Raw genomic sequence first — 27,612 nt, 5'->3', positions numbered from 1 at the left:
CTGCGCAGGTGCACCACAGGATGGCAAGCCGGCTCCGCGGGCTGCAAGTCTGTTTCCGGGGGCCAGCTCGACGCGGAGCTGACGTCATCGCTGTGCGCTGCCACGTCTCCTCAGCTCCTGGGCGATGGAGGCTGAGGATGAGTGGTGATGGGGTCGGGCTCTGCTTCTGGCTTTAGCTCTGACTCTGGCACAGACTCCCTGTCTGGGTCTGGTAACCTAGTGACCCGACAGGATTTTGCGAGTCTCCAGTGGGGTCCTTCCTGCGTCCCGGCAGCTGTTTTGGAGCGCTTCAAAGAAGGGAGGGAGTTCGGGTGCGTGGGGTCGGGTCTGTGAAGCCGCCGCCTCCTCCCGGCGATCCCGCTCAGTGGCCGGCCTCTTCCATGCGTGAGTTTTACTTGCCTGCTTTGTCGTTCCGTTGTCCCCGGCGTGCTTCGGCCCTTCGGCCGCCGGACTGGCACCACTTGGCGATTCCTTCTGGGGCTAGCCTATTCAAACTTGTGGTTTCTCGCCATTCACCTTAACCCACCCCACGCTCTTGTGTCTCAGCCTTTTGCCCCTCTCCTTACTTTCACTTTAATTGAGCAAGGATCAGTTGTCCTCGTCTCTAACTGTTTGGATTCTTTGTCCCACCTGGCGTTTGTTGTTAGTCTGCAGCCAGAGGATCTGGAATGGGGAACATCGGATCCCTCTACAGTAGTAACCTTTCAAAAACGCCCCTCCCCAACCCCCAACGAGTAGTTTTTGGAGTATTTTTAGTTGTTTTTAGGAAAAATTTGGTATATATTGGCAGAACCATATTTGCCTAAATTGAGGAAAACAAATTTTTTTTCTCCCAGTGAAGATCTTTGTCACCTTTTAATCTTGCAATTTCATTAGTTTTATAAAGTGGTTTTACAGTAGCTTTTCTGAAACGGGCAACCATTTGGATGGACTGAAGAAACAATCGGGTTAAATGACGTGGTCAGTGTCAGATAATATGCGACATATCTAATCTCAACCAGATCCTGGATAACAACCTGTTATTTGGACAGTGATGAAGCTTCCTGTATTTCAAGTGACCTTAATGTGAAATATAAAATTGGAAATAAGTTGTGGTGTTTTATGTAAACTTCTCCCTGACTGTAGTGTGTTTTATATAATAAGAAGCCAGCAACTAAAGACACAAGTTTTGTGAGTTGCCTAACCCTGAACAAAGTGTAGATCAGATTTTAAGCCTCTGACCTTACCTCAAGGTCCCAGCAGTGTACACAAATGGGAGCATTTGTTTGAAAATTCATTTTTTTTTTAAGATCTGCTCTCTTAGTTAATGTTTGCTTGTTACACTGACTTCTTTAAACAGCTGGTATTTAATGTTTTCTTTTTTATTATTCAGAGTTGAAATAAGTTGACAGCTATTAGCCCGGGTTGCAACTGCAGGTGGCACTGGAAACTGACTGGTTCCTGGACATGCCCAGTAGAAGGAGGGGTCCTAGTCGGCAGCAGCTAAGCCGTTCAGCTTTACCTTCTATACAGACTTTGGTTGGTGGCGGCTGTGGCAATGGAACAGGCTTGAGAAACAGGTAAAGAAAAAACAAGTCTGTGCAAAAATAATTTGCATAATGTGTGCTATGTGCTATGTTATCAGTAAGACTAGTGTAAACGTAATTTTAATTAAATAACTGCTTATCAAATGGTGCTCCTGTCACCAAAGTAGAAAGTTTTCCTCTGAAGACTGAAAGAATAGTATTTCAGAGTACTTTGGAGGTAGAATGACTTTGCACAGGGACCACAAATCGGAAGAGTATTTTTTCCTTTTATTTCTCACCTAAAAATATTTAAAAATTTTTTTATGTGTGTGAGTGTTTTGCTTGGATGTTTGTCTGTACACCACTTGCATGCCTGGTGCCTAGGGATACCAAAATAACTTGTTGGATCCCCTAGAACTGGATGAAACTCAGATGGTTCTGAGCCACCATATGTGTTCTGGGGATCAAATCTGAGTCCTCTGGAGCAGTCTCTCAAGCCCCCAGCCCCCTTAAAAAAATAAGCAGTTGAGTCTACTTTGTGCTGTCCATATGCTTCTGGTTGTGGGGCCATCTACTGAAGTGTGGTTACCTACCAGGAGCCACACCCTTCAAGAAAGAAGCCATTGATTGTTCATAGCTCCTTAGTTGGGGGTGGGGCACTAGTAAACCCTTTCCCCTTCCTTTGCGCCCTCCCATTTTATTATTAAAAGTTATCCAGGCAAAAACTTGTTAGATATTAATGGTGTCAGCTGTAGCATCGTGCCATGTTATATAGATTGCAAGGGTATATACCACTATGCTCAGTTTGTTTTGCTTTGTTTTTTTAAGAACTTTGTGCCTGAGCACTGTATCTACATACATCACTCCCACTCCTGCTTCCTGTGTCCTCCCCAGTTCCTGGTTTCTTTAATTCTTATTGTTTTGTGTATATACATATGTATGTGTAAGTGTATTCGTATACACCCTACTGAGTCCATTTAGTGTTGCTTATGTACATGTGTCCGGAGCTGATCACTCATCCCAGACAGGAGTTCATACCTGGAGGCAACCAAGTCTCCTTTTCTCACCTGTAGCTCTTCCTCTGTGGTTGGCATGCCAACTGCGGCTCACATTGTGCTGGTCTTGTTCTGGCAGCCATAACTGTTGATTTCATAGGTGTGTTTTCCTGTCATGCCTGGGGGATACTGTCTGCCAACAGGTATTTTGTAGACTGCTTGTGCCTGCTCTTCTGACATTTTCCCCCAACCCTAGGTGTAGGGGTTGTGTTGCAGATGGAGTGGGCACCTCCTAGTCTAACTGCATTTGACCAGTTGTGGGTCTCTGTACTAGTCTCCATCTGATGCAGAAGAAGCTGCTTTGGTGAGGGGCCACACTTATCTGTATGTGTAAAGATAAGGGTTCAGAATGTGGTTAGAATATACTTGTTTAGGAGCCTGACAGTAATAGGTTCTATTCTCAGATCTGTGACCTATCTGACCATGGATAGTTGACTATGTTTATAGTACCAGGAATGAATTCCCTCTTATTGACTAGACTTTAAGTTCAGTTAGACAATTACTAACCACCCCCAATATAAAAGGGGCACTATTTGTACCATTGCGGGTATCTTACTGGTCCAGTCATTGTTGTGGTTCATTTACTTTACAGCTGGGTAAGATTGCTTCTCTCCATTGGCAGCTTGCTTGCATAGCGCCTTCTCTTACTGTGAGAACTAGTTCTCAGGAAGGAAGTTTCCAGGTGTGTTTCAGCTCAGATTTCTTAAGTTCTGTGTCTGAAGTATGTGGTGTCATCAACAAGAAAGTCTTACCTTCAAGTTCTGGAGGCCAGCAGCAGTAGTTCATTTTGTTTGGGGACACTCCTGTAGTCTCCTGACCAACAACTCTAAGGGAAATTTCCCATGCTGGCCACTGAGGTTTTGTTACATAGTGAATGGCTCTTAGTGGGAACATCATCACCCTGTGTGGAGTAACCCCATTATTAAAATGCACAATTAAAAGCGTGCTACCCAGGATGAGTTATTTTTGCTGATCTTAGCCAGGGACACTTGTGTCTTTGGAGGCTTGACCATGTAGCAGTGCAGAGATACTTTTACCTAGTTGTGCATTTGGTCAAGATAATTTTTTTCCTCCATGAAAAGAGTTTTTCCCTGCTTTGGTTTTGGTTTCCAGAGTTACTAGTCAGTGCTACTACTGTCTCCTGATATGTTGGAGAGTTTGTTTGGAGGTTCTAGCAGAGGAGCATAGCTACTCCTATACTCCTGACCTACCATTTGTCCTGTCTGTTCATGAAAAGTCATTCTCTTTTTTTTTTTTTTTTTTTTTTTTTTTTTTTTTGGTTTTTCAAGACAGGGTTTCTCTGTGGCTTTGGAGGCTGTCCTGGAACTCGATCTGTAGACCAGGCTGGTCTCGAACTCACAGAGATCTGCCTGCCTCTGCCTCCCAAGTGCTGGGATTAAAGGCCTGCGCCACCAACGCCTGGCTGAAAAGTCATTCTCTTTGACCAAGACCACAGCCTGGCTCTGTGAGGCTGACTGGGACACCCATCTAGCTGCAAAGTCAGCAGAGTTAGCCCTGTGTATTCTTCCTGCTGACTTCGTGGACTCCTCTAGCATATTGTGTCTCTGAGTTGCTCCCCTGCTTCTTCCTGATTTGCTCTAGGTAGCTTAGGAGCAAAAGGTCACCAGGAAACCTTGGAAGTTGGGCCAGATTACCTCTCAGCTAGACTAACTTTTTAAAATTAATTTATTTTTATTTTATGTGCATTGATGTGTTTTGCCTGTATATATATTTGTGTGAGGATGTAAGATCCCCTGGAGCTGGAGTTACAGACAGTTGTGAGCTGCCATGTGCATGCTGGGAATTGAACCCAGGTGCTCTGAAAGAACAGCCAGTGCTCTTATCTGCTGAGCATCTCTCCAGCCCCCTAGACTAACTTTTAATCTTTTAATTACTGGAATGTTGAAAATACCTTTAAGGATAAGGAGAAGAAGCAGTCTGCTATTTAAAAAGAGCTGCAGCCCAGCTTTGGTGGTACACACCAGTGTTCCCAGTACACGGAAGGCTGGGGTGGGAGGATCTAGAGCACAAGGCCAGCCTTGGCTACATATTCAGACCTTATCTCTAGCAAACAAGTGACTGGAGCTGAAGCTTCTTTTTTCCTAGGTAGTTTTGCTTATGCTTGGATTCTGTAAACAGTGTCATGGGAGGAAAGTGGAACTTTTGAAAATGTTGATAATTGCTGGGTGGTGGTGGTGGTGGTGGTGGTGCAAGCCTTTAATCCCAGCACTAGGGAGGCAGAGACAGATCTCTGAGTACGAGGCCAGCCTGGTCTACAGCCAAAGATACAGAGAAACCCTGTCTCAGGGAAAAATAATGCTGGTACTTCATTATTTATTTATTTATTTTTGAGGCAGAGTCTTACCATGAAGCCTTGACTGACCCGGAACAAACTGTAAACCATGCTGGCCTCAAACTTACAGAAGTCTGCCTGCTTCTGCCTCCTAAGTACAGAGGTTAAAGACATGTGCCACCAAGCCTGACAGTGCTGATAGTTTTAACTGAGTGTAGCAATGCTCACATATAGCACCTCTAAATTATTTATTCATTTATTTTGAGGAAAGAGTTTCTATGTATTTTCCTAGTTTTTCTTGTAGCTCTTATTGGCTTTAAAGGGTTCAGTCATGTTTGCTTTGATCTATCATTCATTCTCTATCTTTCTTCCTCTTTTAAAATATGTAATTTTTGCAATTTTAGATGAGGGATGGAAGAATGTGTTTTTCAGTATATTGAAATGAAAGATGTATTTAATTTATTTTAAAATTGTTGTCACTGTGATTAATATTTTGTGATAACATTTACCTCAAGATATTAGTTTGGAAAAAGAAATTAACTCTTGCAGAGATTTTCCCGCCTGTGCCTCCCAAGTTCCAGAATTATAAGTGTGTGTGCCACACTTATTCATTTCTTTACCTAAATTCTGCTGCTTGCTGGACCATAAAGACTAATCTCTTGCCTGCTATTTTTTTTTGTTTGTTTGTTTTTTTGAGACAGGATTTCTCTGTATTGCTTTGGAACCTGTCCTGGAATTCACTCTGTAGACTGTACTGGCCTTGAACTCACAGAGATCCACCTGCTTCTGCATCCTGAGTGCTGGGATCAAAGGCACGTACCACCAACGCCCAGCTGCTATATCTTTCTTTTCTTTTTTTTTTCTTTTTTAGAGACAGGGTTTCTTCTGTGGCTTTTGGAGGCTGTCCTGGTAACAGGCTGGTCTTGAACTCACAGAGATCCGCCTGCCTTTGCCTCCCGAGTGCTGGGATTAAAGGCATGCGCCACCAGTGCCCGGTGCTATATCTTTCTTATACATAAACTATATGCAAGAATAAAGTAAGAATTTGATGTAAACATTGCACATACAGTTTAGGCGCAGTGAACTATTACTATCTAGGGGAAGTTGTTGTATTTTTAATCACTAGAGAGAGAAGTTTGCCAGTCACATTACTAGATGTAGTAGTTCTCCTAAGCAGGTTTTGAAGACAGTTGTATACATTACTTTTCTTACTATAGTGTCAAAGTCTGACAAAGGCAGGTTATGGAAGGAAGGGTTTCTTGTGGTCCATGGTTTAAGATGGTGTGGCCCCCTCAGTGTAGGGAGGTGTGGCAGAGATTATGGGGTGGGGCTTGCAGCTGGGACTCCACTTCTGGGGAGACATGAGAGCTATGCTACTACTCACGCTTCCTCTTCTCCATTTCATCTCAGGCTATGAGATGGTGGCACCGTCTTAGTAAACCTTCTGGAAAGCCCTTACAGAGGCCCATATGTGTATCTCCAGTTAAGTTAGCCGAACTCCAGTTTTCCCTTGTTAGGGGAGAGAATGCTCTTGTGGCTAGTCTCCAAAGAAATTCTTGGGCATTGCCCAATGCAGTGGTGAATGCCTGAAATCCTGGCACTTAGGAGGCAGAGTCAAGTAGAACTTAGTGAATTCAAAGCTAACGTGGTCTGTACAAGGATTTCTAGGTCAGCCAGGGGCCACATAGTGAGGCCCATTTAAAAAAAAAAGAAAAACCTAGGATTTTGAGTAGTTAAAGAGCTTTTTTTTGGTAGACAGTACCTTGTGGTACTATTTAGACATCTGTACTGGCCTGTCCTTGGGGTTCTGACAGGATATGCCCTCAGCTGCAGCCATTAAGAGCACCACCTATGTACATGCACTATGTTCCCTTTTAAAAGGTGGGTCTTGCCCACCTCCAATCTTTTTCTCTCTCTCTGCTTCTCTTCCTGTCTCTCTGTCTCCCCTCTCTTCCTCACCCTCTTCTTTTTTGCTGCTCCTGTACCCAGAGGCAGATCTCCTCTCTTCCTCCCCCCTGTTCACTTTCCCCCAATAAAAAACCCTCCACCCAAGCTCTCACATGGCATCTTTCTCTTTCGGGGTACTTTTTAAAATTACAATACCTTGCATATGTTGCAACAAATCGCTGTTATCGGAATTAAGTGAATCCTGATTTGGCTAGGAAATACAGCTCAGTAGATAGAGTGCAGGCCTAGCATGCTAAAACCCTGGGTTAGAGCTCCAACAAACTGTTGAAACTGAGTGGTGGTAGACAGGCTTGCAATTTCTAGTATTCCAGAGGTGGAAACAGGAGGATCAGGAGTTAAAAATAGAAGCAACTAAGACAGGGCCTTCCACATGTTAGGCAGGTACTCTACCACTGAGCTGTACCCTTAGACCAGGAATAGTATTTTTATTTTTCCTTAATATATTTCTGCAATTAATTTTCTGATTTTTATTGACTAAGTGTATTTATTTTTAAGCTTCTTAGAATTTTTATTTTTGATTAGTGTATAATATATGGAATATAATATAGTATTTTGATATATCTGTGCATTGTACAGTTATTTAAATGATTTTAGTTTATAAGAACTTTTGATATACCTCTCCTCAACCTTTAAGTTTTATAGATTAGAAGATGACTTGATCTGACAGTCTGTAGGAATGCTCTACTTTTTCCTTCTCATGCCCTGTATTGCTTTGTCTGACCTTATCTGTTGTCTTTGGCTTGACGTTTAAAAGCTAAAGCTGCAGAGACTATCACAAGTGAGGGTCTTCTTTGTCAGTACTTTGTAAATGTTTTTGAAATGCTCTTTTGAAACAAGCATTCACTGCTTGTTTAGTGGAACAAGTATCTCAATCCACTTTCCTTGGAGAAATGTTTATGACCTTTTAAACTCTTAATGGCTTGCATATGCTTTCCACCTCTGTTTTGACTGAAGGGGAACAAGAAGTTTTCATTTGTTTATATTAAAGGCTCTTAGCTTTGTAACATTTCATCAGTATTTTTAATTTCAACATTATGGCTAACTGAGGTAGTAACTGTGGTGCTAACCCTTTGCATTCAAGTCATAATGTTCTTCAGAGTGAGCAAAATTCATGTTCCCTGGAGTCCCTTAAAGTACTGTAAATGCCACATAGCAGCTAGAGTTCTATATTTAGAAATTTTAGAGTGGTAACACTAATATTGTTCTTTCTCTTGGTATTAAAGCCTGTTTTTCCTTGTTGTGTAAATAAGAGTCAACCTTTAGACGTCTGTAACAATTCCTAGGAAACTTCATTTTCTATCCTTGTTTTCTCACTTGGGATAGCTGCGCTTTTCTGACCTGTAAGCAGGCATGGACGGAAGAACAAGCAGATAGGAACTAACAGTTCTCACTTTTGTGTTTTAAGAGATTATTTCTCTTTCATGACTGCGTTGGTCTGTATATATCAACAGTGAATTAAAGAGAGTGTTTGATCGTCAGGATTATAATTTGGTAACTAAGACATGAATCTATATGCACAAATTATGTGAAGGAGTTAAAAATATAAGAATAAAGGCACAATTTAAATTTGATGAGAGATGTATCAGTTTTGAGTTAGAGTAAACTTCACAGAGGATATGTTTGAAACATCCCGCAAGCAACCCACATGCTTTCCTTTTGTGCATGTAGGGAGAGCATACATGTGCCATAATGTGTGGGGGGGTCAGAGGACAACTTGCAGGAGTTAGTTTTTTCTTACTGTGTGTGTCCCAATGTTCAAAGTTAGGTTGTCAGTACTGGTGGCTGGCTCTTCTACCCACTGAGCCATCCTCCCAGATAGCTAGCTCTTCTTCTCTTTCTTTCCTTTTTTTTGGTTGTGATTATACAGATCTCACCTAGATAATTGTATGTGCTAAGCTAATACTCTACTAAAAATGTTGAAGAATGAATTAGAAAAATCTAGAAAATTTTTAAGGAAGGTGATTATGATTGGGGGGGGCGAGTGGTAGTCCATTTAAAGGGAACAAAGTGCACAAAAGGAATAATACGTGTGTTCAGATTGCACATAGCATGGACATCGTATGTGTCACCGGTAGAGAAGGGACCACATATGATGTACTAAAAAAGTTTGGCTGTTATTTCATTGGTAATGGAGAACTATTTTAAATGTTCAGGTAAGAGAGTAATTTTAGAATTTCACTTAGAAAGGTCCTGGAAGGCAGGTTAGAGGGCTTGATGAAGGTAGACTCGGGGTTTGTCACAGTAATTTAGGTAAAAGTTGGTAAATGGTTGATCCAAGATAGTGCATTTAGAGGGGAAAGAGATTAAAGAAAATTTTGTACAGTGGAATCCAGTTAGAGAGTGATTGGATATGGAGAGGCACATAAGAAGTCCTAGCTTAGATTTTTTTATTTGGGTAACCAGCAGAATAAGCCATGGACTAGTGTCAGGACTTGGGATGGGTCGCACAGATGTTCAGTAGGCAACTGGGTAATGAGACTAAACTCAAGGTGAGCTTGAATGGATAAATTTTAGTCTTTCATACCCAGGAGATAATAATGGAAAGCATGGCTACATTTTAGATCACAGACATAATGGGTGGGCAAGAAAAGGAAAGTGGGGACCAGCAGTTAGAGGTGGGTGGAGGAGGCAATAGGGCTTTTTAGGCGTTGTGACACTGAAGGCTGTCACCATTTGAGTTAACTATAATTTCTTTTTCAGGAATGGTAGTGCTATTGGCCTTCCAGTCCCACCTATCACAGCCTTAATCACCCCAGGTCCTGTTCGTCATTGCCAAATTCCTGACTTACCAGTAGATGGGAGCCTGTTCTTTGAATTTCTGTTCTTCATCTACCTGCTGATTGTTCTGTTCATTCAGTACATCAACATCTATAAGACCGTGTGGTGGTATCCATACAACCACCCTGCGTCTTGTACTTCACTGGTAAGTCTTCAGAAACCTTAACATTCATTGTCAGCAGTCTAGAATGCAGCTGGAGACAGTGTCTCACATAGCTCAGGCTGGCCTTGAACTGAGTATGTGACCAAGGATGACCTTGGACTGTTAATCCTTCTCTTTCTGTTTCCAGAATGCTACCATCTATCTAGAAATAAACCCTCTAATAAAATACCTGTGGGGCTGGCAAAATGGCTTAGTGATTAAGAACACTGGCTGTTCTTCCAGAGGTCCTTCATTCAATTCCCAGAAACCACATGGTGGCTCACGACCATCTGTAATGAGATCTGGCATGCAGACGTATGTGCAGACAGAACACTGTATACATAATAAATAAATCTTTTTTTTTAAATATCTTGTTACCAAACCTCAGATTTTTTTCAGAAATAAAACTTCCTGAAATTGTTAAAATATAAATGAAATTAGAAGTTAAAATGCAAATGTTTATTAACATATCAGAAAGTGTTTGATGTTTACCTTTCTCTACCATATGTTGCTATGATTATATTCCAGCAACTTTGTCTTTTTTGGTGGTAATGGAAATCAAACCCAGGTCTTATGCATGCTAGATACATACTTGATCACTAAGCTATATCTCCAGCACCAACTTGACCTTTACATACTATTTGGTTCCTAGCATACTGTTCCCAAAGCTTTCATTCTCCTTGTCATAGTAATATGTACAAACTTAGAAGAAACTGGGTAAGGACTGTTTTATAGAAGAGACGAGCGGCAAGGCATATTTCTAAATCAACAGCCACACTAAATGAGCAGGGCAGATAAACCAAATAGTAGAGAGCTAAGCAGTAGATACTCGTGGTAAAGGGATGAACAGTAGTAACTCCTGAAAACTCTGAGTCCCAGCTGATCTGTGTAATTGGAGACACTGTAAATGTGGCATTTAGATTTGTTGTTCTCATAATTCTGCAGGTTATTACTTGTTAACTCCATGTTATCTTTTTTTCCTTTCTTTTATTGAGATAGTGTCTTGCTATCTGGAGCAGGCATGTGTCATCACCATGCCCAGCTCCTTTCTTCTCAATAAGCAGTTTCAAAAGCAGAGGGGAATGCATTTTAGATAGTTATTTAATGTTTGGAAAATGTGGCCATTTGTCATGGGAAGAGAAGTGACAAGTTCTTGGGGGCCTCTGGATTCCTGTGTTCTCCAGTGGTCTCAGAAGACTGTGTAGCAGTGAGCTGGGGACACACGGGGCCTCTTCCTGACACACTTCTTTGTTTCTTTTATAGAATTTTCATCTCATTGATTATCACCTGGCAGCATTCATCACAGTGATGCTTGCGAGGAGGCTTGTGTGGGCCCTCATTTCAGAGGTATATTGGCTCATTCACTATCTTATGTCACCTGTGGCTGGGCTTAGAATGGGACAGAAATGACCAAATATAATTTTAATATAGTTATAAATTAATTGCTTCTGTGTGAGTTGTTTCAGTTCTTAAGAAAGAAGTTTTCCTACAGTGTCTAAAATTCAAATGTGAAGTGGTTCAAGAGAATTATTTGAAATCTAATTTGTAGGATTGTAGGATCTGAGCTTATTTTAGCTTATAGAGTTTAAAAATGCAATCTTTAATTTTTAAAAAGACTTTATTTAATTTAATTTTATTTTATATGCATTGGTGTTTTGTCTGTATTCATGTCTGTATGAGGCTGTTGGATTCCCTGGAGCTGGAGTTACAGATAGTTGTGAGCCACCATGTGGGTGCTGGGAATTGAACCCAGGTCCTCTGGAAGAGCTCTTAACTGCTGGGCCATCTCTCCAGCCCTGTAATTTTAAAGTTTTAGTGTAAAACAGGTAATGAATTACTTGCACATATGGTTTGTATACCACTTGTGAAATTTCCTAACAAGAAACAATTTGAGTTTATTAGAACTTACAGTTTTGAAAAGACAGTGTTAAATTTTGGGTATGATTAATCTGAAAATTAGAACCTAAGCTTTAGTGGACAGAGAAGGTAAGAATGGCGACATAATGATCCTTTAAAAACTTAACGTTATTGGCAGAGTTAGTAGTTGGTATCATTTCTCATATATGTGTGAACTTGGTGAGGGAGGAAAATGTGCTTTCATAAGTTCTGCTATCTTTAGCAAGAAATTGATGGCCCAGGCAAAAATGATAACTTAGCTAAAGTGGTTAGTGATTTTTAATCAGAAAACTATATTTCAGTGTGAAATTTCAAGTGAATATTTGCTATAGTCACAGGTAACTGAAACTCAACCTTTTCTCTTTTACAAGATTTTTAAAAAATGTGTGTGTGTGTTTGTGTGAGTGTGTGCCACATATATGCTGGTGTCCATGGAGGGCAGAGGAGGGGTCAGATCTTTTGGAGCTTGAGTAACAGGTGGTTGTGAGCTGCCTGATGTGGGTGCTGGGGACCAAACTCTGGTCCTTTGGAAGAGCTGCAAGCCATCTCTTCAACCCTAGTATTTTCCTCTAGAGCAGACTATATATGTGGGTTCTAACTGAGGAACTGGAGTTTTATGAACACAGTTGGTGAACTTAACTGCAAAGCTGTGGTAGTAAGATTGCTTTTTTTTTCCACGGTAGGAAACCTTTCACCAAGTTTGTTTCAGATGATCAAAGTAGATGCTGAGCTTGATGTGCTGGCACATGCCTAAAGTACCAACACTTGGGAGGAGGAGGCTGTATGGATCAGCAGCTTAAGACTAGCCTTGCTATATAGTGAGTTCAGGGCCAGCCTTGGTTACATACTCAAAAAAGAAACAATAAAATAGACGCTTATTTATTTATTTGTTTGTTTAATTATTTATTTATTTTAGTGCTAGGTATGGAGCCATGGCTTCATGCATATCAGGCAGCTGGTGTACAGCTGTATTCCTAAGCCCTCTTTTTACTTATTATTTTGAGAAAGTCTTATTAAATTACCTATACTGGCCTTGAACTCACTCTGTTGAGCGGGCAAACCTTGAACTTTCTGTCCTGCTTCAGTCTCCCAAACAGTTAAGATTACAGGCCTTGCCTAGATGCCCTGCACTTTCCACCACCACCTTTATTTTATTTTATGTTTTTCTTACTGGATGTTTAGTTTGGGTATTCCCAGAAACAACTTTCTTTAGAGCAATTCCTTTGTTCTTCTGTTTTTAACTAAAAGTTTTTGTTTTGCTTTATTCCTTCAGTTACTTAGAAATTGTAGTTGTTAGTTAGGTGTGATAGTGCATGTCTGTGACTCCAGTACTCAGGAGATAGAGGCAAGGAAGATCAGGAAGAAGGCTGTCTTTGTGCACACAGTGAGCTTGAGGTCAGTCTAGGCTACATGAATCCTACACATGTCAGCTGGTTATGTCCTGCCTTTGTGTGAAGCCTTAGTAACTGGGATTTCCACATGTTGATGCAGAGACTAAAACCTGAAGCACTCACTGCTCTTATTGATGACATAATAACAGTCAAGCAGCTTCTGCCCCATGTCAGGAGTATGTGCTGTTTCCAGAGTTGCCTGCCATTCTCATTGGAAACAGGAGGCTGAATTGAAACAGATTAAAAAAAAAGATTTATTTATTTATTTATTACATATACATTGTTCAGTCTACATGAATTGTAGATGGTTGTGAGCCAGCATGTGGTTGCTGGGAATTGAACTCAGGACCCCTGGAAGAGCAGTCAGTGCTCTTAACCTCTGAGGCATCTCTCCAGCCCTTGAAACAGATTTTTATTCCAAAGTTAAAATCTTTACTGTACATGAAGGGAGTAGAGAGTAATTACAGTACATTCATATAATGGACCAGCGTGTGGCTATGGAAAGGTGACAGGGTGTTTACGTGTGACGTTAAATAAGCATGGAAGCATGGGGCTTTTAAAGAGAGGGTTTGTTGTTGTTGTTTGGTTTGTTTCACAAAAGTTCTTAATATGTGACCCTGTCTGGCCTGGTATTTAATTATGTAACCTAAGTTTGCCTTGGACACATGACTGTCTGCCTGTCTCAGTCTCCTGAGTACTGAGTTTACAAGCTTGTACCATCATCCCTGGCTTTAAGACAGTGCTTAAAACAAGACGAGTAGAAGGAACAAAGTCTGTTTGCTGATGTGAAAAAATTTGTCTCTGGGAGGATATGCAGACTAATGCCAGGCATCTGTTGGTGGCTGGAGACAATACCAGCACTTCACCACAAACACTGTGTTTATCTTTTATATCTGAGTGCCGTGGCTACTACTACCTATTCAAAAATTAAACAAATTAGAGCTGTATCATAGTTCTCTCCTAAAATATCTAAATTAGAGGGATAAAGCTCATCATAAAACATCTTTTCTGCCTTCCATTAAAATATGTTTGCCTTCTTTTGTTTTCTTATGCCACAGAAAGGATCCCTACCTGAGAAAGACCAGTCATTTTTAAGGACAGGCTGGAGGTAATTAATTCAGAAAGCTGAATATTGTCAGAAGGGACTACCCCTCTCCCTAGGTAGACTCTGTTTATTCACCTCCAGACCAAAGCTGCTTCTTTACTTGCTCCACAAGACTAAACATAAATTCAACTTTCACCATTTGGAACCAATTCTCTTTAAACATTATTTCTTTAAGCAGGAAAATAGGTTATTTCATTGGAGAAAACTAAAAACATAGCAGAAAATTTAAAATTACATTCCCATTATAAAGAACCAAATTCCTTCTAATCATTATATGCACATAAAAGTTTGGTGTGTGTGTGTGTTTGTGTTCATTTGTTTTCCATGTGTTTTGAGAACATTATCTATATATTTGTTACTTAAGTGTTATGAATACTTTTCTACCCTTTTCCTGACCAGAGCTTCCTTCTCAGTTCTCAGCTTAAATATGAATATCATTTTACCATGACATGGGGCGGGGATCCTGGGAACTGAACACAGGGCTTCTGCACATGCTAGGCAAGAGACCTAGAGAGCTGCCACTACATTATAGCCATAGCCTATGTTTACTTTCTGTTTGGAGACAGGGTCTCACTAAATTGCTCAGGCTGGCCTTGAACTCACTCTGAGCCCAAGCAGGTCTTGGCCTTGCCGTCTTCCTACCTCAGTATGTGGGATCACAGGTCTTCTCTACCAGGCCCTAAGCACTTCCCGTTTAGTGTCTTGTCATGTGCTCTCCTGGTAGCTCAGGTCTTTCCTGTAGCACTCATCATACTTCGTTTGTTGAAGTTTAAGTTCAATACTTGCATTTCTTGACTGGGTAACTTCAGAGAGCTGTTTCGTTTTGACTGCCTTGGTTCCAGGCCAGATATAGGCTTTGTAACTTACAACACAGTGGTTAAGAGTTTTGGTTATGGATAAGGCAAAATTACTAAGCTATACAAATCCTCTATACAGAAGCAGTCTTTTACTAGTTTTTGGGACAGTCTTGCTGTGTAGCCCAGGCTGGCCTTAAACTCATGATTTTCCTGTCTCAGCTCCTCAGTGTTGGGAATATAAGTATGTGCCACACTACCATCTTGCTTTCTCTTAGATTTTTTAATTTTAAATTGAGAATGGAGGTGGTGGTCTAGCTCCAGTGGCTTAAGTAACTTCCAGGATTTGACACAGGAGGCCCATCGATAAGAGGTGTATATTCAGGTGTGAAATGGAACCATTTTTTTCTGCTATAGCTGAAAATATCTTGTGCCTTTCCCATAGTTTGAGGCTTAAGCAGAGGTATGATACTCATTTAGTGCTATTTCACATTTTTTATTGTATATACTGTGTGTATCTACAGTGTGTATGTGTCTAAGCTTATGTACAAATGCTGTCATGTATTACAATGGCAAAGATCTGAGAAATGCATTGCTAAAGTTTCTTGTTGTATGAACATTGCATTGTATATCTGCACAAACTTGGATGGTGGTTGTCAGTCATCCCATGTGGTTTCTTGATGTAGGTGATGCTGCCAGAGTTGTACTGTATACTGTTCTACAGTAAGCTTTTAAGGAGTAACATTAAGATAATGATAAAGTATGATACTTAATCTAGCTCCAATAGTTTTTATCAAATGTTGTATGTAACTATGTTATACTTTCATACAACTGAAACTTCATACTTTTATGTTTGAATCAACATCAACACACACACACACACAGAACAGACAGTGACATTCTGACTGCTATGTCACTAGACAAGAGTTTTTAAAGTTCATTTAATGCTCTTTTTTTTTTTTTCTGTTTTTAGAGATGAGGTCTTGCTATGTTGCTCAGACTGACCTCAGTCTCCAGGGCTCAAACAATTCTGCCTCCACTTCCCAAGTAGCTGGGATGAAGACATGTGATATATAGCATACAACTCTCCCTTAATTTTAATCAGCCACTTCAATGTATTCAGTCAATGGAAATGTTTTCCTGAGCATTGGTGTAGCATGTAGTGCATACACATTGTATATGTTAAGTACTAGGATCTGTAAACTAAGGCCTGGACATAAAGGAGAGACTCAAACCACTATCCTCTGAGTGTGTATTGGTGACTGCAGATCATTTTTACTCCTTTTCTGAGTCCCAAGACTACTGTTTTGAGCTGGTATATTCCTTTAATCCCAAAAGAGGCTGAGGCAGAAGGGTAATAAGTTTGAAATCAGCCTGGCTACAAAGTAAGAGTCCCTATCTCTAAAAGAAAAATTGAAAACAGCAAACAAAAGGACTGGTATTTAGAGGTGAATGGGGGCCTGCTGATTTCCCTGCAGTTTATTCACATCTTTGCTACATCATTTTAGAAAAAAAAGAAAAGAAAACATGACATCTAAAGCTTCAACTTTCAATAAGGATGTTTTCTTACTGTATGTAGTTTTAAATATTTGGGATTAAAGAGGCATATTTGAGCAACTGTGATAAAAAGAATTAAATGTGATAGTTCATTGTTTCCATGTGTGCAGAAGTTTAAAAGGAAATTCACAGTAATCTGTCAAAGAAGATGTGATTACTTTGTGGAGCTTTAGTAGTTTATTAAATACTCATCAACAAAAAGTGCAGAAGAAAAGATTTAAAAGAGAACTATTGAGACCCTTGTTGTCTGGTAGGAAATCAGGAGAGAACAGTCAGTGCTTCTCCATCTTTTGTTCCTTTCTTACAGCACTGGGTGTTGAACCTAAATCCCCACCTAAGCTGGCCCGCCTGGCCTTGAACTTGTTCTGTAGCTCAGGCAGGTTTTAAATTTGTGACCTTCCTGCCTCCACCTCCTACATGGCTGGGACTACAGGCCTCACCACAAGACCCAGCACCTTTCCAACTTGTTTGTACATAACAATCACTTAGGTTGTTGACATACCCATCCTTTGGTTCGGAATCTGGTTGCATATTTCTGGCCAAGAAAGTTGATAGGTATTGATACATTTAGTAAGCAGTCTGGCACATTCTGATGAATGGTTCTGGACCAGGTGTAAACAAGTAATACTTGTACCAATTCACAGGAGGTCTGCATGAGGGCTATATAGGAAAAGAAGGAAATAACAGTGCCTAGAGAAGTGAATTTTCAACTGCTAGGAAGGTAGGTGTGGATGGGGCAAAGGTTTTACTTTTTTGAGGCAGTTTAGTTTTCATTAAATCCAAGCTCTTACTCTGGGGCACACTGCTACTGAGTAGACAGTGTATAAATGTATAAAATGTTTCTTTTGGTGCTCCCATACTTGCAGGCCACTAAGGCAGGTGCAGCATCTATGATTCACTACACGGCTCTGATACTGGCCCGCTTGGTGCTTCTTACTCTGTGTGGATGGGTGCTCTGTTGGACCCTGGTTAATCTCTTCCGAAGCCATTCAGTCCTCAATCTCCTCTTCCTTGGCTATCCGTGAGTATTTCAGTTTTACATTTTATTAGCAAATCTTTAGAAGTTATCTGAGTTATGCAAATGATATAATGGAAAGGTAGAGGCAGGAGAGTCAGTTCAGGGTCATCCTGAGCTACATAGTTTGAGACCAAAATTTGAAGTGTTTGTGTTGTTGCTCCCTTCTTTAAAATCTTTTCTTGAGGGACTTGGGAGATGGCTCAGAGGACCCCAATTCAGTGCCCAGAATCTACCTGGTGATTCATAACCATCTATATAGTTCAGTTTCAGGCAGTCACACCCTTTTCTGACTCCAGGCACCACATACTGAGGCATCACATACATACATTTGGGTAGATACACATGCATCCCTAAGAAATGCTTTAATGAATCCTCTAATTACAGAGCTCTCTATGGCCTGATGTTTTCTTCTGCTTTCTCTCATCCTAAATCAGTTATTCATTGCCATAGGACTCCACCACATACTATCCTCCCATGCTATATATTTATTGCATGTGTGTTGAGATAAACTGGGAATTAGGGCTCTCCTGATCTGTCTGCCTGGGTTCATCCACAGACTTGGGACTAACTGGTCACCAGAATGCTAACCTCTGTTCCTCATGCCTCATCCTCTGGCAGGCTAAACTGAGTATTAGTACATGAGTTTGGCAAAGAATCAAGAGAAAGAGTCTGTGTACAGCTCATTTCAGGTTTCTGATTGTACTGTGTTGTCTGACATCGTAATTGACCCAAACAAGCTGCATTGTTGAGCGTGCAATAGGAGTTGATCACCTAACCCACAGGATAAAGCCATGCAGTCACATAGGAAGTGAGATTACAAGGAAGGCTGAAGAATTGGGATACCCATCACACTCTATTATACACTTAGCCTCTTGCTCTCAATACTAGATGTTCAGCTTGCATTTCAGCAATTTGCTTTGTTTTGGTTTAGTTTTTGAGACAGGATTTCTTTGTGTAGCTCTGACTGTCCTAGAACTCACTCTGTAGACCAGGCTGGCCTCAGACTCAGTGATCCTCTTGCCTCTGCCTCCAAAGTGCTGAGTTTAAAGGTGTGCACCAACTACTGTCCAGTGTGTTTCAGCAATATTGAATTTAATGAAACTTTAGCCATCATAGCTTTGTGTGCAGAGATTTTTTATTAGTTTCTGTTTTTGTTTGAGACAGAGTCTCATTGTTTGACCTGGAATGCACTATGTAGCCAAGGTTGGCCTCAGACTTTTGGCAGTATACTTATTTGATGGTCCCATATGCAAAAGTAATTTTCTACCTGATACTTGTGCCTCTTGATTCCAGTCTATCCCACCCTCTCAGGGGCATGTTCACAGCGCGTCTTGGAGCGACTACAAGCCATCTATAGCTCATCTTGTTTCCCTCCATAGAAAATGATGAACAAGTATCATTTGTTAGTTTTGTTATTAAAATGAAATAAATGATATGGTTTTTTAACTGATATTTTTAATGTTTGAATTGTTATCAGTGAAGTGACCGTTTTATTTACAATATCTAGTTCATATCATGGAAGTTACCGAGTGAAGATTTGAGGGTACTTAAACTGCTTAAGGAGTCAATAGTTAGAATAAGTCTAAGATGTTCACATGAACAGTTGGGGCTGTACACAGCCCAGGCTAGATTTGTGCTTAACCTGTGCGTTAAGCATTAAACATAAAGCATTAGCTTTAATCCCTAGGATGAAAAGAGTAGTTGTCAAAATTCTCAAAAAATTCAGTTAACTGAGTATTATTGTGTATAGAAATTTATTGTTTTTGTAACTTTTTCATTAATTAATCAGATGCTTTCTGAGAGACTACTGTTTCATGAATTATTTTAGGCATCAAGTGCATCAGTGAATTAATCAGATTTAAATTGCTTTGTAGAATTTAAATTGGTAATGAGAGGAAGTAATCTAAGAAAATAATACCATCCCCAAATAATAAATCTATTAAACACACAGAGTGGTAAAGTCTTTGGAGAAAATATCAAAGAAATGAGGCAGGCAATTATATGGAATAATTCAGTATTATGCGACTCTACTTGGTTTTGTTACGTACTGTCCCTGCCCCAATAAGGTACTTGATAGTCCAACTCCTTTACCTGGATGTACTATGCATATGTCCCTCTCTGAACAGTGTTATCTAGCAACCCTGGCCCCCACTTGCTTCATATCCATCCCTGTCTGTTAAGTAGGTTTCTTCTCCCCTAACAACTCTCAGATTTAGACAGTTTATTTTCAAATATTCCCAACAAGGAATGTAAATACTGATCTGACCTGGACTGGTTTGGGGTGGGTGAGCAGTAAGTCAGACTGTCCTGAAGTGAATTTTGGGGGGAAATCTTCTATTTACCATATTATGTAAATACATAATTTAGAGTACATAATTAAAATCAGATGCATTATGGGAAGGGACATGCATAGTAGCAAAATGATTATATGACCTAATGTGTCACCCGAAAGAGAGCTCCACCCTCATTACACTCCTTAGTAGCTAAAGTCATTCTCCCGAACCCCAGAAAAGGAGTCCTGAACAGTTATCTGGGCCTAGGGTATCTGCGTGAGCCTTTATTTCATTCATTTCTTTGAATAAGAGTCCAAGAACCTGGCAACACCCAGCTCGGACCTCGACCCTTGGTAGTGACCATGTAGAAAATTTGCACTCTGGAAAACTGTGCACTCAATAGAAATGATTGTTTTTAGGTGTTTGTATGTTGTGGTTGAACTTTTTATGTGCTATCCTATTCTGCAGTGAATACATTCTGCTTTTGTAAAAAAACAAAACCTCAAACCCATTGAGGTTTCATTGTCTTAGGTAGATCATGACATAGTTACATGATGTGTGAGACTCATATCATTTTCATATTCATTTTGTGTTGCAGGTTTGGTGTTTATGTTCCTCTCTGCTGTTTCCACCAAGATAGTAGAGCACATCTTCTCCTCACAGACTATGTGGTTCAGCACCAGGCAGTAGAAGAAGGTGCTTCGAATGTGGGCAGTTTGGCCAAATCCAAAGATTTCCTCTCCTTATTGTTGGAGTCTCTAAAAGAACAGTTTAATAATGCCACGCCCATCCCCACCCACAGCTGTCCCCTATCTCCCGATCTCATTCGCAATGAAGTAGAATGTTTGAAAGCAGATTTCAACCACAGAATCAAGGAAGTTCTCTTCAACTCCCTCTTCAGTGCCTACTATGTTGCATTTCTCCCACTGTGTTTTGTGAAGGTAAGCAGGTATCCGGCTGTGTATACTCCCTGGATTTGTGTGTCAGTTACATAAGCTGGCTATTTCTTGTTTAATTCCCCTTTTCTCTGTCTCCCCTTTGGCAGCCTGGATGGTGGAGTTCGGCTGCATCTGGAGTACACTAATACCGCTCCTGGTTGGCGGATAGGTATTTCCATATATGTGATGCACCCTGTGATAGCTCCCCCCTTTCTTCCTTTTTTAAAAAAATATGTTTTTTTAAGTTTCTGGGAAAAATAAAGATTGAATCTACAATAGAATCATTACATAGCAGCTTAAGAAAACCAAGATTTCAATGAAATTTAGCCTGCTGTGGTTGATATTTAACAGGGTCATCTTGAATTTTACCTAACCTCTATCTAAACTCAATTTATTTCAATAGAAAAGATAAATGGTCTGGATATCACATGGGGCCAAAAGCTTTTGGGACATTCTAGTGTCCCCTGTCACCCATTCAGAAGCACATCTGCAGCTGGACTGGCCCTTCAGAAGCGCTCAGTTCTACCAGAAAGGAAGCACATAGAACATAATTGCTCTCCCTCCCAGCCCTAACTCGCACAGCCAGAAAGTCAGGTTGATTGTGGAGGACTCTGCTCCTGAAGTTTCTTCACGGACAGCAGGACAACCAGTGCATGTTGACTCAGAGTGGCATTTGTCTGCAGGGCGTATGTCCACACACCCTTCCCGGCCTCTGTTCGCTGCCAGTGCATGGATTGTTTCTCTTGTCTCTTCCAGAGTACCCAGTATTACGACATGCGCTGGTCATGTGAACACCTCATTATGGTGTGGATCAATGCTTTTGTCATGCTCACCACGCAACTACTACCATCCAAATACTGTGATTTGCTACATAAATCAGCTGCTCACCTGGGCAAGTGGCAGAAGTTGGAACATGGGTTCTACAGCAATGCTCCACAGCACATGTGAGTAGGTTAGAGGGTAACCATGTAACACTTCTCTTCATGATACTGGTCATGTTTATATGCTTTGTGTGTCATTCTCGGCTTTAAACGTCGTTTGGTTTTTGTTTACGTGTATGCTTGTCATCATACTAAAAAGAATACAGGGCATTAACTCATTTCCACCACCATTGCCAATTCCTTTTCAGTGCGTCCACATTTCAGCTGCCCAATCACTGAGTGCATTATACTCTGGGTTTTTCTTTCAGTCTTTATTGTGCCCAAGTCCAAATGTATTTGGAGATAGATATATATGTGTATGCATATGTGTACACAAATATGTAAAATATGTGTACATACATTTTAAACTATTTTGTAAGACTTAACGGTTTGTGTTCTCATCTTCATTGCCATAGCTGAGTAGCTAGAATTTGCTGCTTTCGCCTTTTCTAATAAGTGCAGATCTGGTCTAGTAATTTTCCTTGTTTATAATTCTCTCCTTTTTCTTTCTAATTTCTGTACTGTTTCCTTGCTTTGCCTCTACTTAAGTGAAAACTGCCCCTGGCTCTGATTGTACTGTTATTAGTCATTTCTTTGCATGGTTCAAAATGCCTAACTCACAGATGCTTCATTCTGTCAATTCTGAGCCCACTATCATAACTCTCAGGCCTTGGCCATCTTCAAATATGGACCCTCTTCACCTTCCTCCCTTTTATAATTTAAATATTTCACAAATTTCATCTACCAGTTATCCCTCTCATTAAATGGAACAGATTGAGGTGACCTTCCCTTCCCCTCTCCCCCCTCAGAGTTCTCCCTTCAATTATCTGCCTTGATGTCTGATACAGATTAGCACAGGCCTTCAAGCCCAGGAACTGAAAGAGATTGGGCCAGGCTGAAAAGAAACCTGAATGTGGGCAAAGGACAGATTTCAATAACAGTTGAAAGTACAGTCCACAGACCTAGTACTGTACATCTTCAGGCTACTGGTGGCACGTGGCCATGAGGTGTATCATCACCTTAATGCTGGTAAGTGTGAGTAGAGCCGGTGGAACATGTCCTCAGCTGGGAAAGCTTCAGGGTGCTAGAGTAACTTTTATTTTTAACATATCTAAACTGCTGTCCCAGTTCTTATCCTAGGAGACTAACCTTTCCAAAATCAGGAAGTGATGAATTAACTTAGATTTAAGTGAAAAAAGATAAGTTTAATTTGAAGATTCCCATCCTTCTGCAACTCCATTACACTGATGCTGGAAAGAAAGAAGCTTTTCCTTCCCTAATTTCTTTTCCATAGAGAAACCTCTATAGAAATGAACCAAGGAAGCGGTAAAGAGGAAAGTCTTGTGTGTTAGTACTTGTGTGTGTCTGTGTAGCTCCTCACGTCTGTGAGACATTTGAATTATGTGATAAGCAAGCCAGTCCTGTATAGGGGTGTGATTACACAGCAAATGTCTTCTAGTTTAGCAGTGCTGTTAATTTCTCTTTTGCTTTTGTTGTCATCGGCTTTCACTTCTTGTTTGTGTCCTCTTACTGCTCACTTGGGATCCAGATGACAGTTCACCCTTATACTTTGTTTTCTGGCCTGCTCATTCTCCCACACCTGTAAGTCCTTCAACACTGAGTTAACCATATCACTCGATAGTTTCTGTATACTGTGTAACAATGAAGTTATCATTAACAAATCCTTTCTAACTCCTAAGAGCTTGGCTGTGGAATTACCGTGTGTATGTTCAGAATTCAGGCAGATGAAGCCTTGAATGCTTAATCTGATCTTCCATAGAAATAAATAGCTGGCCTTTCAAAACACTGTTTTCCCTAATTCTCAGTATTCTAACAGTTCATTTCTTTCTTCTGTAGTTGGTCAGAAAACACAATTTGGCCTCAAGGGGTGTTGGTGCGGCACAGCAGATGTTTATATAGAGCCATGGGACCTTACAACGTGGCAGTGCCTTCAGATGTATCCCATGCCCGCTTTTATGCAAGTACCACTTACTTATTTTTCAAGCATAAACTTCAAAGTGTTAGGACACTCTGTATGTAAGCACCTAGCATGGTATGTCATGCGCAATAGGAAGTTAATACATGCTGATTATTGTTATTACTGTGACATTGCCCTTGATCTTGAGAATGCCTTTGGAGAGGCAGCTTGAAGTCCATATGCTATTGCTCAAAACAAGTAGGCAATTACGTGATTTCCTTTTTCACCTGACAGTTTAATTTGGTGATAGTTTAGTTTAGGGATATGCTTCAGATATGTTGTATCTGAGCCTGGCGTGGTGGCATATTACTGTAATCCCAGCACTTGGGAGGTGGAGGCAGGAGGTTCAAGAGGTAGTCTTGCCTATATTGACTCTGTCCAAACACAAACAAACGAGAAGGTGCTATTTAATGCAGCAATAATTTTCTATTTGAAGTAATACTTAACTCTGAAGTGTGAGAGCACTCACATTCATTTAAACCTGCCTGTTTGCCTAGGAGACAGCTCTCACCAGGAACCCTAGCCCTTGGGAAAGTAGAGACTGGAAGATCAGGAGTTTCAAGGGCAGCCTTTGGCTATAGAGTAAGACCCTATTTTTAAAAAACCCACTAAATCAAACTTAATAAATAAAATCTGTCCATTAATAGTAGCTGTTACACTTAAGAACCTTTCTTTACTTTGACTTGATCAGTTTCTAGGTTACTAGTATAGTTAACTACACTTGGCCATAGAATTTGAAATGGCCTTTTTTAATCTTTTTAGAACAGTAATTCTGAGCCAGTTTTTTTTTTTTTTTTGAGCCATGGTGTTGCTGAAAATCTTAATAAAATTCAAGTTAAAAATTTTCTTTCCCCTGAAGACTGCCCTGAGAAGCTGAGTGTCTTTGAGAGCAGCTAAGGCAGTTTAGCTTCATTCTTACTTTTAAACCCCTGAGACAGACCTCCCGTTCAAATTATTTGTTTTTAGATGACATACATGTATAGACCACATCTGTCTTCATCTGAATACATCGTTATATGTTATGTTGCAATCTGTGTCTCCATATTCAGAATGCCTTCTTATTTTCTATTTTTCATTTTACATTCCAACCACAGTTCTCCCTCCCACCCCTCCTCCCACTCCCTCACCTCCTCCTACTCCCCCCAGCCCACTCCCAGTTCACTCCTCCTCAATGGGTAAGAGCTCCCAGGAGGAGTCAACATCGTCTGCAGAGTGCTGTTTTATTAATAAGCCCCTTAGAGTGAAAAATTTGATGAGTGAAAATAAGAAGCCCCATTTTTAGTCTGGCTCTAATGCCCGCTCATTTCCCATTTTTCCTCTTTGCATGACATTTTGTACCTGACTTTTCAGTATTTGGGGAAGGAAAGCATGCTCGCCGAAGTATATGGGTAGAGGGTTTCAGTCAGTGGTGTTACTTGGTAAATAGTTGAAGGGAAAATTGTGATACTGTTGTAGCTTGGTGAGGTGGCACATACTGTAATGCCGCACTCACAGGGTAAGGGAAGAAGATTCTAGTGTCAGCTGGGACTACATATTAAGACCCCTTTGCAAAACAAAATTAAAGAAGTTATCATATTAATATTTCAACTTGCAATGCTTGTCTCTTTCCCCAGACTTGTCTAATCTTGGTGTTTATGTCTTACTAAGCTAAGAGTGATTAACAATACTTTTTAAAAAAGATTTATTTATTTATTATGTATAGTGTTCTACCTGCTTGTGTGTATGCCTGCATGCCAGAAGATGTCACCAGATCTCATTATAGATGGTTGTGAGCCACCATGTGGTTGCTGGGAATTGAACTTAGGACCTCTAGAAGAACTCTTAACCTCAGCCATTTCTCTAGCCTTAACAGTACATTTTTGAATAGTTATGTTACTATTGCTTTGCAATTTTAATTTTTTTTTTTTTTTTTCGAGACAGGGTTTCTCTGTGGCTTTGGAGACTGTCCTGAAACTCGCTCTTGTAGACCAGGCTGGATTCGAACTCACAGAGATCCACCTGCCTCTGCCTCTGCCTCTGCCTCCTGAGTGCTGGGATTAAAGACGTGTGCCACCCACTCACTGCCTGTCACAACTTTAATTTTTGGGTCTGTGTTACAAAGCCTAAAATATTTCCAAGTGGTCCTTTTACCAGTTTGGCTTTAGATAAACATACTTCGGAATGTCTTAGATAAAATAACATCTATGATAACATGTTAGAAAAATCTTGTTGGGCATAATAATTTTTTGCATTTTAGGGGCATTGCAATAAAATTTATTTCATTGTTCATGAGCAAAAAGGAGAAAGGTTTTTAGATTTCTATAACAAGAAATAGTTTGACACTAACCATGCAGATCTACTTGTTATTGGTTTTGTGAACTTACAGTTATGAAATTGTTTTAGGAAAATTAATTCAGTAATTTTGCTTTTCCCATGATATAACATCTTGTTTTTTAACTCTCTTACAGTTCCTGTTTCATCGACCGTTAAGGCTATTGAACCTGCTTATTCTCATTGAGGGCAGTGTTGTCTTCTACCAACTCTATTCCTTGCTGCGGTCAGAGAAGTGGAACCACACACTCTCCATGGCACTCATCCTTTTCTGCAACTACTATGTTTTATTTAAGCTCCTCCGGGACAGAATAGTCTTAGGCAGGGCATACTCCTACCCCCTCAACAGTTACGAACTCAAGGCAAATTAAGCTGCCTCACAACATGAGGGAGAACTCAGATAAAAATATTTTCATACGATCTATTTTTTTCTCGCGATTTTTATAAATATTTAAGATATTTTATATTTTGTATACTATTATGTTTTGAAAGTTGGGAAGGGCAAGGGATATTAAATGTATCCATAAACAAGGTGATGTTATCTTTCATGTGTTAGTATATTTGAATATTATACATGAGAGGATGCCCTTTCAGTAAAAGATTGACTTGTTTGTCTGGCTCTGGAGTAACATTCACTTAGGAACATGTCTTGCATATCACTTGACACAGTGTCTTTGGTGTGTCTGTTTTCTCTCCAGTCTCTTTTGTTTTCTTTAGTTCCTCCCCTGGCTATAATTATTGCTATAGAAAAGAGAGATGAATAGAGTTGCCTTCTTCCACCCAATACCCTTTAATTTAGCATGCTAATAGTGCTGGGGTAATTACAGCAAAGTGGGTTCAAATCTTGGATCCGGTACTCTTTGTTGCCGCCTACTGGGAGGAGGCCATTCTAAACTCTTGTTTTTGCTGACCTGTTTTTTTGATACTTTCCATTAATCTCACCTGGTATTCTGGGGATTGCTGTCACTTTGCCTGTTCTTTCATGACCTTTGCTTGCAAAAGTTTTCCTTTTGCTCTTAGTAATAATAATAGTGCTTTTCAAAGACAGGAAGTCAGGAAGTGTGTAGCATGCCCGCACATGAGGGAGATGTGAAGCTGGATCCAAAGGAGAGGATCACTATAAATGCCCTGTGGGTCTCTAGGGTATGGGGAGGTTGAAAACACCTAACTAATTGGGAGAATGGGCAAGCCCTCAGCAAAACAGCCTTAGGTGCAATCTAGTTGCTACCTCTTTACAGTAGCACTGTGTTTGAAGTTATGAGGGGAGGGAAAATACGAGAAGTTGCTGCTTTGTCCTCAGAATTTGACCTATATCCAAAATCTGTTTTAATTTCATACTCAAGGCTGGAGGTCCAGCTCGATGTTAATGTGCTTGTTTTCATATGCACAAGCTTGAGTTTGTTCCCCAGCATTGCAAAATAAGTAAATAAATTTCATACTTCAGAGCCTTCATATTTGTCAGCGTTAACCCTTTAGGTCACTACTGATCATGGTTTTGGGAGTTGATGTACTTAACAGCTTCTTATTTTAGACCATAAATAGACAGTCCTACTTTTTGGTCTGAGCTTAGGTGCTTAGACTCTGAAGCTTTGGATGATACAAACGTGACTTAGGAAGCGAAAAGCGCAATCGTATAGTTCAAAAACTTAACTCTCCAAACAGTTCTTGAGGAAGAGTTCTCAAAAAGGTTT

The 27,612-nt window shown here is 40.3% G+C and overlaps 1 protein-coding gene across 1 annotated transcript; it reads left to right on the top strand.

Moving 5' to 3' along the window:
* Nucleotides 1-86: 86 nt before the first annotated feature.
* Nucleotides 87-26,532, top strand: Tmem39a (transmembrane protein 39A). The gene is made up of 9 exons (XM_005071489.4): nt 87-384; nt 1,373-1,559; nt 9,522-9,744; nt 11,005-11,088; nt 17,351-17,505; nt 20,374-20,716; nt 21,470-21,657; nt 23,491-23,611; nt 26,059-26,532. The coding sequence occupies exons 2-9, from the start codon at nt 1,447-1,449 to the stop codon at nt 26,290-26,292; spliced, it is 1,461 nt and encodes a 486-aa protein (XP_005071546.1). The 5' UTR covers nt 87-384; nt 1,373-1,446; the 3' UTR covers nt 26,293-26,532.
* Nucleotides 26,533-27,612: the final 1,080 nt, after the last annotated feature.

The sequence above is a fragment of the Mesocricetus auratus genome, unplaced genomic scaffold, assembly GCF_017639785.1.
Source record: "Mesocricetus auratus isolate SY011 unplaced genomic scaffold, BCM_Maur_2.0 Super-Scaffold_100008, whole genome shotgun sequence".
NCBI classification, from domain to species: Eukaryota; Metazoa; Chordata; class Mammalia; order Rodentia; family Cricetidae; genus Mesocricetus; species Mesocricetus auratus.
This window is presented reverse-complemented; position numbering and strand designations above follow the sequence as displayed.

What these genes read in the sequence shown, in the direction of transcription:
- Tmem39a (XM_005071489.4), top strand. Translation starts at nt 1,447, where the DNA reads ATGCCCAGTAGAAGGAGGGGTCCTAGTCGGCAGCAGCTAAGCCGTTCA. An exon ending in TGTGGGCCCTCATTTCAGAG is followed by an intron (nt 11,089 to 17,350) that starts GTATATTGGCTC and finishes CCATACTTGCAG; the next exon opens with GCCACTAAGGCAGGTGCAGC. An exon ending in AGCAATGCTCCACAGCACAT is followed by an intron (nt 21,658 to 23,490) that starts GTGAGTAGGTTA and finishes TTTCTTCTGTAG; the next exon opens with TTGGTCAGAAAACACAATTT.